Raw genomic sequence first — 14,402 nt, 5'->3', positions numbered from 1 at the left:
AGGGGCAATTTTAGAGCATGAAAACCAGATGTGTGTAATGGAACCAACCCCACCACCGCACCTCCAGCAGAGCGTGGAAATCTCTGGATTGATTTTGTTTAAAAGAACAGGAGTTCTGTACCACCTAGAGATTAACTTATAGTGCGACTCTTGAAGCCTTGTTGATGTGATTTTGGGTATAGATGATTGCAAAATTGACATAGTTTCCTGCTCATTAAATGACTTTTTAAGCTCAGTTGACCAGCTAGATAGATACGGTGGAGGGGGTACGGTCCAGTTGATGATAGAATAAAACCTGGATATGCCATGGCATATGGGAGTCCTTTTCAGCATCAATTTAGAGAGGTCATGATCATTCTCTTGAGTCGTGAACTGAGGGTTCAATACTGAGAAATGCTTTAAGATCTGGTCGTACTCCTTTTTAGAGAATTGGGGGAGACTTATATTTTCCAAATATTTTGTATGTTCCATTGGGGAAGCAGCTGAATATAAAGCTCTTAAAGGCAATGTGTAGCCCTCAGGGTGTGAAACAATCCTACTCCTGACTAATCTCAAGTTGTTTGGAATCGAGGCCAGCAAGGGAAGTTCCAAACAGTTGGGAGTTGGTATAGCATGCTTCTTAATAAGGCCTTGCCAGACGTGTATGGCGTGTTTAGTATAAGGGTTATCAGTCTTATTGTATAGATGTTTGTTATTCTTAGTTTTCCAGATCAAATAGCTCAGAGGGCATGGGGCGCATGCCTTCTCCAAATCTACCCAAAGTTTTCTCAATGGATATACATTCTACTCCTTAATGGATTTCTACATCAGACCCCAAACAATTTTTAGGCACTTATAGTCAGCCTATTATTAATATTATTCTTATTATTAAACTGTTTAGTTAGATGGGCGTATAATTAGTTTTTGGACTTTACCCCATTGTAAGGCCTCAGGTTGAGCAGATCTTATTGATCTTAAGCTATATCATACTACAGCAGTCCACAGACTTTTTGATTGACATTTCCACAGATCAACAAAACCGTATGTAGGCATTAAAAGGGTTATCCAGGAATAGATAATGATGACGTATCCCCATTGTCACATAGTTGGGAGTCCAAGTCCCCGCAGATCAGCTGTTTCAGGGAGCATTCGCACTCCTCAGCGCTTTACTCAGCGCACCTGGCTCCTGGCAGCTCTCTAAGCACAGCAGCTGTGCTAGGTATTGCAGCTTAGCCTCATTCACTTCACTGGGGCTGAGCTGCAACTATGCCATGTGACTGATATAAGATAAAGAAGTTATTGCTTTGCGAAGTCTCACAAGACTTTGCGTAATAACTTCATAAACTAATTTGTACTGTAAATAGCCATTTCCCGAACTCGATTCGCTCATCCCTAATCAAGACCCTTCAATTCGCTAATCGAGGGACTCCCTTTACCTGGGTGGCCTAAAACCAGCTTTTATACCTTCTAATCAATAGAGCCAATATATTTAATTGCTGACAGTCCTCACCCTTAGTAATAATTAACAAAATGGTAAAAACATCATACCAACAGTTTAATAATTTAACAATAATTAACATAACGGTGACAAAAAAGCATTATAACAAGAATATCCTATCTTAATATTATACTTGGACAAATTATAGCATTGTTTTATAGCTACAATAGACAAAGCAGCATGAGGTAAAGTGTCAAGCCAACTTAGCTCTGTACCTTCACCGAATAAGTTTTTACAGACACCATAGTCAAATAATAGTTTTGTGCCAGGTGAAAGTTTTCTCTTTGCCTCAAAGAGAATAACTGGCTGTTTTTCGTCCTTCACATGTTTGAGCACAGGTTTCAGATTTGGCCTTTTTGATTAATGATTGATCAGCCTTCCAAAAGTTGAAAACATGCCTTGGTGGCACGGGCAAGATACATTTGAGACATTTAGGCACATCTTCTTCCCTTTGTCCTGGAAGGAGAAGCTATAAGATTTCTCGTCAGTCAATGTTTTTTGTAGCTCCTCAGCCTAGCCTCCTTGCCATCCATTAGGACTCCGTGATAGTCACAGAAAATGTCTCCTTTCTGAAAGACCTGACTGGTTTTAAGGGAGTAACCACTTTTTCTTTTATCCACCACATCCACAAGTCCTGGCCACTCCTGTGAGTCTTTTCTCAAGGTCTCCAGGCCTGTAGAATGTCAAATGTTCTTGGCACATTGGTGTCCAGGCCTGATGTTCCATATAAACCTTCACTTGCTCTTCGCTCGGAAAATTCCTGAAGTGTTCGACACAAAAAGGGGGGGGGGGGGGGGGGGGGAGTGTCAGTAAGTGTACCAAATAAATAATATTGCTGCCCTAACAATTGTGTCACTTCAACTAGAATGCAGTTTAAACAGAGGAAATATTTATAAGAAGCTTACCAACAACATCCTTGATACGATCTCTATATTGGGTTCGTCTCCATTTATCCAGGCAGTATTGTGCTTTGGGCTGGCTGACACTTGCAGTGCTTTCCACTCCTCCTTCTCCTTCCTCCTCTTCTTCTTCTTCTTGATTTTCTCCTTCTCTCCTCCTCTTTTTAGGAGACTGTTCACTACTCTCAGTTTCATTTGCACCCCTCAATGTGGTGAGAATCTGCATACCCTGGATAACTGCATTTTTACTGAATCCGAGTTGGCAGATGTCCAGGTGGATATAATTATTACCAATTTCTCTATCTTCCTGACATAGATTGCCATCAGCACACTGATCAAAAGCCTCCTTTGCCTCTTTTCCAGTTACTGCAGGTATCTGAAACCTAAGGGACATAAATAAAGGCATTGTTAGTGGTACAGGACACTTTAGTGGTGCAAGACAGTAAATGTAATACCTAATTATTCTCAGTCCTACTGAGTCATTGCACGGACTTGTGACTGGTTTTCCTTTGCACGACACAAAGAACTGTTCCACTGTCTTTGATTCCTTTGTCAGTTGGGTTGGTCGGATATGTTTAAAGTATGTGCTGAACAGCTATAAGAAGGAAACCATAGTGTTAATGAATTGCCTCACCATGATATAAATAATAAAGAAATAAATAATAGATTTTCTTAACCACTTACCAGCTCCTCCTCATCTGTAAGCGCAATAGCAGTCCCTTGTGTTTTTACGATGCAGACTCTCTTTTTGGTCCTTACATCAAAATAGGCAGTATCCTTCCTCTCCAGCCAATCTTTCACCATCAGGTTTTGAACAACAGATGGTTTGCGAAGATAATTGAGCATCAGCAAAGCTTAAAGGCAGTAGCATGTGATGGTCTTCTCTGTGTCATTTAGTTCACAATTTGGGACTGACCGATAAAACATGTTTACCACGTGGGGCTTTGCTGCTGCTAGTACTCTGTGGCAATCCTTAGGGTTTAGATGCCTGTTATGGATAAAGAAAAAAAGAAAAATACTTGTGTTAATTGATGGAAAAAAATAACTATTCAGAGCCATGCAATACCAATATTAATAAGGTAATAACTGCTAAATCTTTGGGACTATATTTCCACCGCCCCTGTGTAATTATTTAGTTCTAATGGCCTAACCCTTGCTTACATTATTTTTGGCGTTTTGGTGAAATTCTGGTTAAGCTCTTGATTTTCTTCAGTTCTGCCAGAAAGGCCCGGGCAGCCTCTTTGGTGTCCTCACCAACGGTTTCATCAAAGTTTTCTGATATCACAAATCTAGCAAACTGCTGGATATGACTAAGGTAATTTTCAATGGTGCTTATAGCCATCTTCAAATGCAAGTGGGTGCTCACAAATTGTTAAATTTTCTCTGAGTCACTGAGAAATCCCAAAGAGATCTAATCTGGGCTCACAAAATATACCGTATTTTTCGCCCTATAAGACGCACCTGCCCATAAGACGCACCTAGCTTTTTGAGGAGGAAAATAAGAAAAAAATATTTTAAACCAAAAGGTGTGCTGTTGATGGGTTTTGAACTAATGGTGGTCTGTGAATGACACTATTATGGGGATCTGTGGATGACATAGATAAAAAATAGGTCAGCACTACTCACTATTAGGGGCCTTATCAGTAATCCTGCATAACTGTGTTAAAAACTGTGATATATAGTATCACTGGGCCCTGGCATTTGATGGCATCTAGATTAGAGATTGAATAGAACGGAGTATGATCATGTGATAGCGCGTCATCGGAGCGACGTGATCACATGACCAGGAAGTAGGGCATAATCTGATGGAAATGCGCAGAGAAGGACGGAAGTGATTACGCGCATGCGCAGATCATATACAGAGACGCGGAAGCCTCGTGTTGTAATGGGAGAACATCGATATGCACCTGTGAAGAGGACGTGACGGCGTCTCCTGCAGCATGGTGAAACAGGGGAGCAAAGAATGAAAGTATGTTACTAGGGATTATGGAGTGGGCAATATGTAAATGTTTGTAAGAAGCAATGAGGGGGTTAAAGGGTAGGGCTCAGCAGTAACCAATGCGGAGCCAGGGGACTGTATTTAATGTTCACTGTGTCATTTGTGTAATGGGAGCTTGACAAAGACCATTAGGTTGAAACGTTGCTACACAAGGTGTAATAAAGAAATTGATTGGAATCCCTCTGGAGTGCCGTGGCTTATTCAACATTATCTACTACGGGAATCCTAGGACCAGGATTTAATACTACAGGCACCACCACGTACCGGATCTGCTATAGCAATAGTGAGTAGTGCTGACCTATTTTTTTATCTATGTCAATGAAGGTCTGAGGGCATGCACGCTCACCTAGCATAGTTTTTTCTATATCTATGCTGGAGACCGTGGGAGGAGAAAAATGGATACACCAAAAAGTCTACTCTACACCAGTGAACAGATTTCGCACATTCTGAGCGGGAGTGATGATGAGGGAGCATTTTTGAACAAACCCACAGTGGATCTGATTAAACGTAAATATGAAATGGAAAAAAAGCAGCTTATTAATACCGAACTTCACCTGTCCACATTAAGGGAGTATTATAAGGCTGAACGCATACCGAGAGGACTAAGGACGCATTTGAGACCAATTCTGTTTCCTAACAATCCGGAGTTCCTGACTAAATTCGCCTTTTTAGCGGATAGATTTTCCATGGACATGATGCTATTAAATATGGACTTTTTACAACAAGATCTGTTAAAAATACAAGTAAGAATAATAGAACATGAACGACAACTACAATCCCTACAAACTGAACAGGAATATCAAATAGTAAAAGAACGGATGGAACAAGATCTAAAGAAGTACCGGGATAATATCGAGACAACAAAGAGACAAAAATGGAGTAGGGACCAAGACGACTATAGTAAAGGAAGTATCTACAAAACAATAATAACAAATAGGAACAGAAACCCAAGGTCTCAAAGAAAATTCAAGACACAAATATCAAGACCTAATCGTGGGAACTTGACAGATACAGAGTCTTCAGGGGAACAAAGTGAAGCTTTTTTAGGAGAAAGAACAAGAGAAGCACACGGAGAGGGGGACGAAAATGTCGGCGCCGGGGACAAGGGAGAGGAAGGAGTGAGAGTCACACGATCGAAAAGGCCACCAACGGGCTCCAGATTCACCAGGAAATGAATGAGGAAGTTGATAACACTCTAGTGGTAAATATCTCCTCTTGTGAACTATCTAGAGATGAAATGTTGCTTTTGAATAGGAGACTAACCTTCAGTCCAGAAATAGAGATTGACTGGTTCCAAGTGGAAATGGACCTGCACAATTTCTTCAGGCGTATCAAACTGAAGGTGCACTTCAGTGAAATGGCGCCTACAAGTGATAAAAAAAATACAGAAGGAGGTCCTGTCGTTGAAGAGTGTGGGCCTTTTCCTCAAAAGTGACTTTCAACCGCCTGTATACAACAAAGCTATTGAGACCTTTGTCTCCCTTGTCAGACTGGAGATTGAAAAACTTAAGAGATCAAAGGTATATCCAAATATCACCAATCTGACAAGGGGAGAGAAAGTAGCATTAAAATCCCTAAAAAATAGGAGGGAAATTACAATCAAAAGGGCGGATAAGGGAGGAGCCACCGTGGTGATGGACACGGATAAGTATAAAATGGAGGTGATGAGACAAGTTAATGATAAGGAGGTATACAAACCTCTAAATAGTGATCCAAAATGGATTATTATACGTAAGATTAGGCTGTTGGCGGATAGTGCTTTCGCGAATGACCTGATCGATGTTAATCTACATACTTATCTCGTGCCAAAGAACCCGGTGACTCCTCTCTTATATAACCTCCCTAAGATACACAAAGGGTTGAAAGACCCGCCAGGACGCCCCATTGTGTCCGGCATGGGGTCAGTCTTCTCCAATGCTGCAACTTTTTTAGATAAAATCCTAAGATGTTATGCAATGGAAGCCAAATCCTATGTAAAGGATACTACGGATTTTCTGTTAAAAATTGATGCACTAGAATTTCAAGAGGGAGATTTTTTGGTTTCATTCGATGTAACCAGCCTCTATACCAGTATTGATCACGAACTGGGATTGGAGGCAGTCAAATGGGCCCTAGAGAGGTCAGATTATGGGTCTGACACCAAATCATTTTTAATCTCCCTACTTGAAATTCTACTGTATCATAATTATTTTTTGTCTGATGATATGTTTTATGAGCAATGTCGGGGCACCGCGATGGGGTCCAACGTGGCCCCGACATATGCAAATATATACATGTCAAAAATTGAGGAGACGTCTGTATACCCATCCACCCTCTACAGTAATGTGAGGGGGTGGATGCGGTATATAGACGATATTTTCCTTATATGGAATGGTACGGAAGAAAAGTTACAGGAATTTCATGATTATATTAATCAGTTGCACGATCAATTGAGATTTACAAAAGTGTACTCAGCGGAGTCATTACAATTTCTGGATACGTTGGTTTATGTAAGGGAAGGCAAATTGGAAACCGATCTCTTTATTAAGCCAACGGACAGGAACAGTATGTTATGCTATGATAGTGCTCATCCCAGGAGGTCAGTAGAATCTTTACCGTTTAGTCAGTTCTTACGAGCAAGAAGAATAGTGTCAGAAGAGAGTCTAGTAGATGATAGATTGAAAAAAATGGGACAAAGATTTAGGGATAGGAAATACCCCAAAAAACTGATAGATAGACATTTAGAAAAAGCCAGGAATAGTAACTGACAGCAACTATTAAACAACACAATGAAGAGGGAAGAACCAAAAACAAATAGGATCCCATTTGTATCCACTTATAGTAAAATGAGCAATCGCATCTCAGGCATACTGAGGCATAACTGGCACATACTGACACATTCCTTCCCTAAGGTTATTGAATTTCAATCCCCTCCACTGATGTCATATAAGAGGCCCAGAAATCTCAAGGATAGCCTGACATCAGCTGATGTTAAAATCAAGAAAAAGGAGGTTGGTAGAAGGGGCTGTTACCCTTGCTTGGGTTGCTGTAATTGCGGCAACCTAATCAAGGGTGACTCCTTCTGCCACCCTCAAACGGGGAAGAAATATGACATTAAAGGACACTATACATGCAATACAGACTTTGCTATTTATAGCTTACAATGTCCGTGTGGTCTTCTCTATATAGGAGAGACGACACAGCCCTGTAAAAACAGGATTAACCAACATCGGTACACTATACGTAAGTTATTAGCTAAAAAAGAAAAAGAAAGAAGTCAGCAAAATCAAGGAAGTGATGATGAAGTAGAATTACCAGTGCCTGAACACTTTTGGAAATATAGGCATAATGTCTCTCAATTGAGATTTAGGATTATTGATAATGTCCCAACTTTAAGGAGAGGTGGAGATAGGGAGAAGCTGCTAAAACAAAAAGAACTAAGATGGATCCACGAGTTGGAGACATTAGAGCCGAAGGGCCTTAATAGGGAATTTAAGGTGGGTTCCCTTTTCTGATTCCAGATCAGGTTGTGTGTAAATGTGTTTCAAATACCAGGCTAAGAAGCCATTTTTTAATACATATGTATATATGAATATATTTAAACTCCTGCTTGTGCCCATATCTCCATTTTTATGTTGATAGTTCACCTAAAAAAATTATTTTCCTTTTGTCTTAGATTCTGCTTGGACAAACATGCTGTGAGAGAACCGTCTTCTTATCTTCATGATGCCTTTTCGAGCGAAAGACCCATGATTGATGGGTTAAAAGGGGATCCAGTTATATATACCCTTTAATGACGATGTGGGGTTGTCAAGGTTTGCACCATATACAATATAACTTTGGAGTGATGTATATAGTAAATGGAGACTGTTACTAAAAGGGTCCACTTGTGTGACAATTCACATAGCTTGAGAACTTTTTCCTAATAAGTAATTGAGTGAAATGGTACTGGAGGTAAATCTAGAAGTAACAGGTTTTCGCCATAAAATATCTTTTTAGGGGGATTGTGAGGGAATGTGGGCGACACCGCCAATGGTGGGGTAGCCTTACATTCCCTTACTTAGACTCCCATATAGAATGAATGACAGTATGAGACTGGATGGGCTGGCGTACTGAGGGTTATTCACCCCATGAACGCTTACCCTATATACCAGTCACTGGATGAATGGTGGCAGACCTATATGTATAGCCTCAGAATAAAATACCATGATATTCACTCTAAAGATAGGGCGATATGATACAATAGAGATTAAAATGGTGGCAGCCTCTATAAGATGGGTAATACATTAGAATGACATAATTAATGGCCTGACTAAATGTTGATTAGAGTATGGTGGATGCCAGACAGACCCACATCGTTTAATTAGGGGCCTTATCAGTAATCCTGCATAACTGTGTTAAAAACTGTGATATATAGTATCACTGGGCCCTGGCATTTGATGGCATCTAGATTAGAGATTGAATAGAGCGGAGTATGATCATGTGATAGCGCGTCATCGGAGCGACGTGATCACATGACCAGGAAGTGGAACATAATCTGATGGAAATGCGCAGAGAAGGGCGGAAGTGATTACGCGCATGCGCAGATCATATACAGAGACGCGGAAGCCTCGTGTTGTAATGGGAGAACATCGATATGCACCTGTGAAGAGGACGTGACGGCGTCTCCTGCAGCATGGTGAAACAGGGGAGCAAAGAATGAAAGTATGTTACTAGGGATTATGGAGTGGGCAATATGTAAATGTTTGTAAGAAGCAATGAGGGGGTTAAAGGGTAGGGCTCAGCAGTAACCAATGCGGAGCCAGGGGACTGTATTTAATGTTCACTGTGTCATTTGTGTAATGGGAGCTTGACAAAGACCATTAGGTTGAAATGTTGCTACACAAGGTGTAATAAAGAAATTGATTGGAATCCCTCTGGAGTGCCGTGGCTTATTCAACATGATCTGTGGATGATGCACTGTTATGGGGGTCTGTGGATAACACACTATTATGGGGTATCTGGGGATGGTACTGTTATGGGGGCATCTGGGGATGGTACTGTTATGGGGGCATCTGGGGATGGCACTGTTATGGGGGCATCTGGGGATGGCATGACACTGCTATGGGGGGGATCTGTGGATGACACAAAGCATCTTATGCTATGTGTCAGCCACAGATTCCCCCCATAACAGGGTCCCTGTGGGTCGGCATCTTGTTTTGTAATGGCATCGGGGCCTGGGGCAGTCACTGTATTCTACTACACCAGGCCCCACTCACTGTAGTAATCATATAGGCAGTGTTAATTAAACTCCTATCCAGGCTTTAGTACGGTACTTACTACTAACTTACATAGCAGGCAGGAGGTCTGGAGAGTGGGCATGAGCCGGTAGCGTAACTCACTACGTCACGCGCCTGCGCCCTGCCTGCTTCATTCATAAAGCAGGCAGAGCAGGCGCGTGACGTAGTGAGTTATGCTGCAGGCTCCTGACCACTCGCCCGGCCTCCTGCTTGCTATGCAAGTTAGTAGTAAGTACCGTACTAAAGCCTGGATAGGAGTTGAATTAACATTGCCTATATGATTACTACAGTGAGCGGGGCCTGGTGTAGTAGAATACAGTGACTGCACCGGGGCCCACTGCCATTACAAAACAAGGTGCCGGCCCCCAGTCCCTCCCGCTTATACACATGCCGGCCGCGCAGTGCGGCAGCGGTGTATCACTGTAAAATTGCAGCATTCGCCCCATAAGACAGAGTGCTATTTCCCCCCCACTTTTGCGTCTTATAGGGTAAAACATATGGTAAGTAGTGGGCAACATTTTCTATAAGATAAGGACCTCAGTTAGGAAAGAAGACTAATGAATCTTTGATGCATGTGTCTTTACAGAGGAAGAGGTAAGTCAGCTGTCTAAAATTAATACAAATAAGTCACAGGGGCCTGATGGGATACACCCAAAGCTATTAAAAGAGCTCAGCGGTGAACTAGCAAAACCATTAACAGATTTATTTAACCAATCACTGGCAATAGGAGTTGTCCCAGAAGATTGGAAATTAGCAAATGTTTTGCCCATTCACAAGAAAGGTAGTAGGGAGGAATCGGGCAACTATAGGCCAGTAAGCCTGACATCAATAGTGGGGAAATTAATGGAAACCATACTTAAGGAGAGGATTGTGGAACATCTAAAATCCCATGGATTGAAAGATGAAAAACAGCATGGGTTTACTTCAGGGAGAGCATGTCAAACTAATCTTATTGATTTTTTTTATTGTGTGACTAAAATAATAGATGGTAGAGGTGCTGTAGACATCGCTTATCTAGACTCTAGTAAGGCTTTTGATACTGTCCCACATAGAAAGCTTATCAATAAATTGCAGTCTTTGGGCTTGGACTCCCATATTGTTGAATGGATTAAGCAGTGGCTGAGGGACAGACAACAGAGGGTTGTAGTCAATGGAGTATATTCAGTCCATGGTCTTGTTACCAGTGGGGTACCTCAGGGATCTGTTCTGGGACCCATATTGTTTAATATCTCTATCAGCGAAATTGCAGAAGGCCTCGATGGTAAGGTGTGTCTTTTTGCTGATGACACAAAGATTTGTAACAGGGTTGATGTTCCTGGAGGAATACACCAAATGGAAAAGAATTTAGGAAAACTAGAGGAATGGTCAAAAATCTGGCAACTAAAATGTAAATTTGATAAGTGCAAGATAATGCACCTGGGACGTAAAAACCCAAGAGCAGAATATAAAATCAGTGATACAGTCCTAACCCTTAGTATCTGAGGAAAGGGATTTAGGGATCATTATTTCAGGAAAGACTAAAGGACCTTAACATGTATAGCTTGGAAGAAAGACGAGACAGAGGGGATATGATAGAAACTTTTAAATAGATAAAGGGAATTAACAAGGTAAAAGAGGAGAAAATATTTAAAAGAAGAAACACTGCTACAAGAGGACATAGTTTAAAATAAGAGGGGCAAAGGTTTAAAAGTAATATCAGGAAGTATTTCTTTATTGAGAGAGAGTAGTGGATGCATGGAATAGTCTTCCTGCAGAAGTGGTAGCTGCAAATACAGTGGAGTTTAAGTATGCATGGGATATGCATAAGTCCATCCTTCATATAATATAGGGCCAGGGGTTATTCATAGTATTCAGTATATTGGGCAGACTAGATGGGCCAAATGGTTCTTATCTGCCGACACATTCTATGTTTCTATATTTCTACCTAATAGAAAAGACATAGATGTAAATGTATTTATTCAATGTCTAACAAACAGTGAACAATTAATGTGCTTACTATCCATTAGCAGGTACACTAGAATCATAGTAATGTTATAATACACCCATATTATTACATAATTTAAGAAAGGAAAATTGAACTTACTGATTCCGTTTAGTAACTTCATCAGAAGGTTGCCTAAGGATGTACATAAAATCACCATTAACATTTTATAGATCGATATTAAAGTATATATTTACTTTTCAGATGGTTTATCTGTTACAATGCATCCATGATGCTCCAAGAAATCTACAAAGAACTCCTGTGCATTGGAAAATCCAGTCTTCTTGTAATTGAGGGTGTCATAGAAGACAATACTCAAAGACTCCACTACTTTCACGCTTTCTATTCTTTGATTCCTCCACCTCTTGGGTGATCTCAGCTTCAGTTGCTGTTTTTTTGCACACCTTGCAGAGGCGAGTGGACAGCCTCCTTGCATTCTCATGCAATGCTTGTAGACCAAACGATTGCCGTTTTCCTTCTGGTATGAGGCCATCTTTTTTCTTCTATAACTTGCCTTCAACTATAAAACAAAGAATCTGAGTGAGATATTAATTGCTAAATAAAACTGTGTATTTGTTATTAGTATATGTTTTAAAACATAAGCTAAAGTTGTATATAAAATATGTGTTTTTGTTTTGATTCTTATTATGAGGGCTCATTTCTTTGTAGGATGATCTGTACTTTTCATAGACACCATTTTGAGGTCTCTCTTACTTTTTGATCCCTTTTTATCAGAATTTTTTGTAGGAGGTGAAGTGGTCATTTTGACTTTTTTTGTTGCCATTTCACCGTATGGGATAAACAATTTATATCTTAATAGTACTGGTGTTTCTGCATGCGGCTATGCTCATGTTATTGCTTATATAGTTTTATTTTATTTATTTATTGTTTTAATTTTGGGGAAAGGGGGGTGATTAGAATTTTTATATATTTTTTTTCCCATAGGGAACTATGACAAGCAATAATCTGATTGTTTATCTCATAGACTCCAGAGCATTAACATTGGAGTCTATCAGAAATTCACCACTCTGCTCCCAAATTGCCACAGGCAGGGGTTCCACAGGAACTAATGTGCAGCAAAAGAAAAACAAAAAACAAAAAAAACTAAACATTTTTTTTCTTTAAACAGCCATAATAAAACTCAGATGACATGCCCTGTCTGCTACAGACACACACTCTCTCTACACATCTAAAAAGACGGTATATGAGGCTTATCACTGAGGAGGCCAGGAAAGCTGCATTAGAATCATCCAAGACGACCCTGGTCAACATAGCATCGAAGGACACTGCCATTTCTTATGCTGAGATCATATCTCTGGGATCTCTGGAAAATGTTGTACCTTTTCTAGAGGAAAGAGGCTTTATATTAACAGACAAGCCAACTTCAAACAGGTATGTGCTACCTCTGTATGCCTATTGTCTCATGTGCGAGTCCATCTCAGTACCAAAATTCATATTTTATATTTATATTACAGGAATGTCAGACACAAGTGAACATCTACCTTTGTGTCTGCTGCCACCTCCACATTGCAAGTAGCGGCCTCTCAAGTACAGCCACTTCACACGGAAGACGATGAGGACATATTCCAACCTCAAGAAGATTTGGAGGTCACCCATGGCAATGTGGAGCCTGAAGAAGAAATTGAGGATGTGCCAGCCGATAGCGAAGGACCAAGATATAGAAGAGAGAGACAGCATTCCAGAAGGAGACCATGAGTAAGGACAATGAAGAAGAGAAAATGGAGAAATGGAGGAAATTGATGACATTAATCCATACCCCCTCAGCAAAGGGTACCTCAAAATTGTGACTTTGGGGTTTCATAAGCTGTAAGCCATAATCATCCAAATTATAACAAATAAAGGCTTGAAATATCTCGCTTTGCATGTAATGAGTCTATCTCATATGTTAGTTTCATCTTTTAAGTGGCATTCCTGAAATAAATGAACTTTGCACAATATTCAAATTTTTCGAGTTTCACCTGTATATACATACAGTAATATATGATTTTATATAGTAATATCATATGTATCTTATTTTTAGGTACCAGGCATTGACCACCTCTATGAAGACACTCCAGGAATGTCACAGGCTTTTAGATCTGGCAAAACCATAATTCTTACAGTGTTTCAAGGATGTCCAAGGTGAAAACACTGATTGAGAAAAATATCTAGAAATTATTTATTATGTGGAGGCCCTGCTTGTATTGAAACATTTACAACGACCAGGGGTAGTGCAAAATAGGATCGTGAGTCACTTTTTCATCCTCTTTCTTCATTCTTAATGTTGGTTTGCTTTTCTGTCCATTAAACTTTTCCAACTCTTGGCAAGAGCCAAGAGTTGGAAAAGTTTAATGGTCAGAAACCTAAGAAGGTTTCTGAGTGGAAAGAACAAATCTCCCACACATATAATGGGGAAGATCTTGCTATAAACTTGGGGCCAGATTTATCATGACTGACAGCTCACTCCACTTTCACATATGGCTAAAGTCAGTTTTAGCCAAGTCCGATTTATGAACGGCCCTTTAAGACTGTAATAAATGCGGTTTGACGGTAGCAGTTTATCCGTCAGTAAGCAGCTTTACAAAAGTCGCACATCTTTACAAAAAAAGTCGCACGTCTTTACGAAAAAGTCGCATGTTCTATTAAAAAGTCTCATAAGATGAGCATGGTCCTCACTGGAGGGAAATTGCGCAATTTTTTGCGACTTTTTAAATAGTCTCAATAGTAAATCTGTCTAGAGATTAATTTACATAAGAAAACACGCCCACTTTCAGAAAACTGGCGAGCA

General features: G+C 40.3%; 1 protein-coding gene across 1 annotated transcript; it reads right to left on the bottom strand.

The window, feature by feature from the left end:
- Positions 1 to 1,266: 1,266 nt before the first annotated feature.
- LOC122939551 lies at positions 1,267 to 11,834 on the bottom strand. Its single transcript, XM_044295619.1, has 4 exons — positions 11,812 to 11,834; positions 3,061 to 3,364; positions 2,383 to 2,971; positions 1,267 to 2,237 (listed from the first exon to the last, which is right to left on the bottom strand). The coding sequence occupies exons 2-4, from the start codon at positions 3,220 to 3,222 to the stop codon at positions 2,212 to 2,214; spliced, it is 777 nt and encodes a 258-aa protein (XP_044151554.1). The 5' UTR covers positions 3,223 to 3,364; positions 11,812 to 11,834; the 3' UTR covers positions 1,267 to 2,211.
- Positions 11,835 to 14,402: the final 2,568 nt, after the last annotated feature.

Source organism: Bufo gargarizans, chromosome 5 (assembly GCF_014858855.1).
Source record: "Bufo gargarizans isolate SCDJY-AF-19 chromosome 5, ASM1485885v1, whole genome shotgun sequence".
In the NCBI taxonomy this organism is placed as follows: Eukaryota; Metazoa; Chordata; class Amphibia; order Anura; family Bufonidae; genus Bufo; species Bufo gargarizans.
This window is presented reverse-complemented; position numbering and strand designations above follow the sequence as displayed.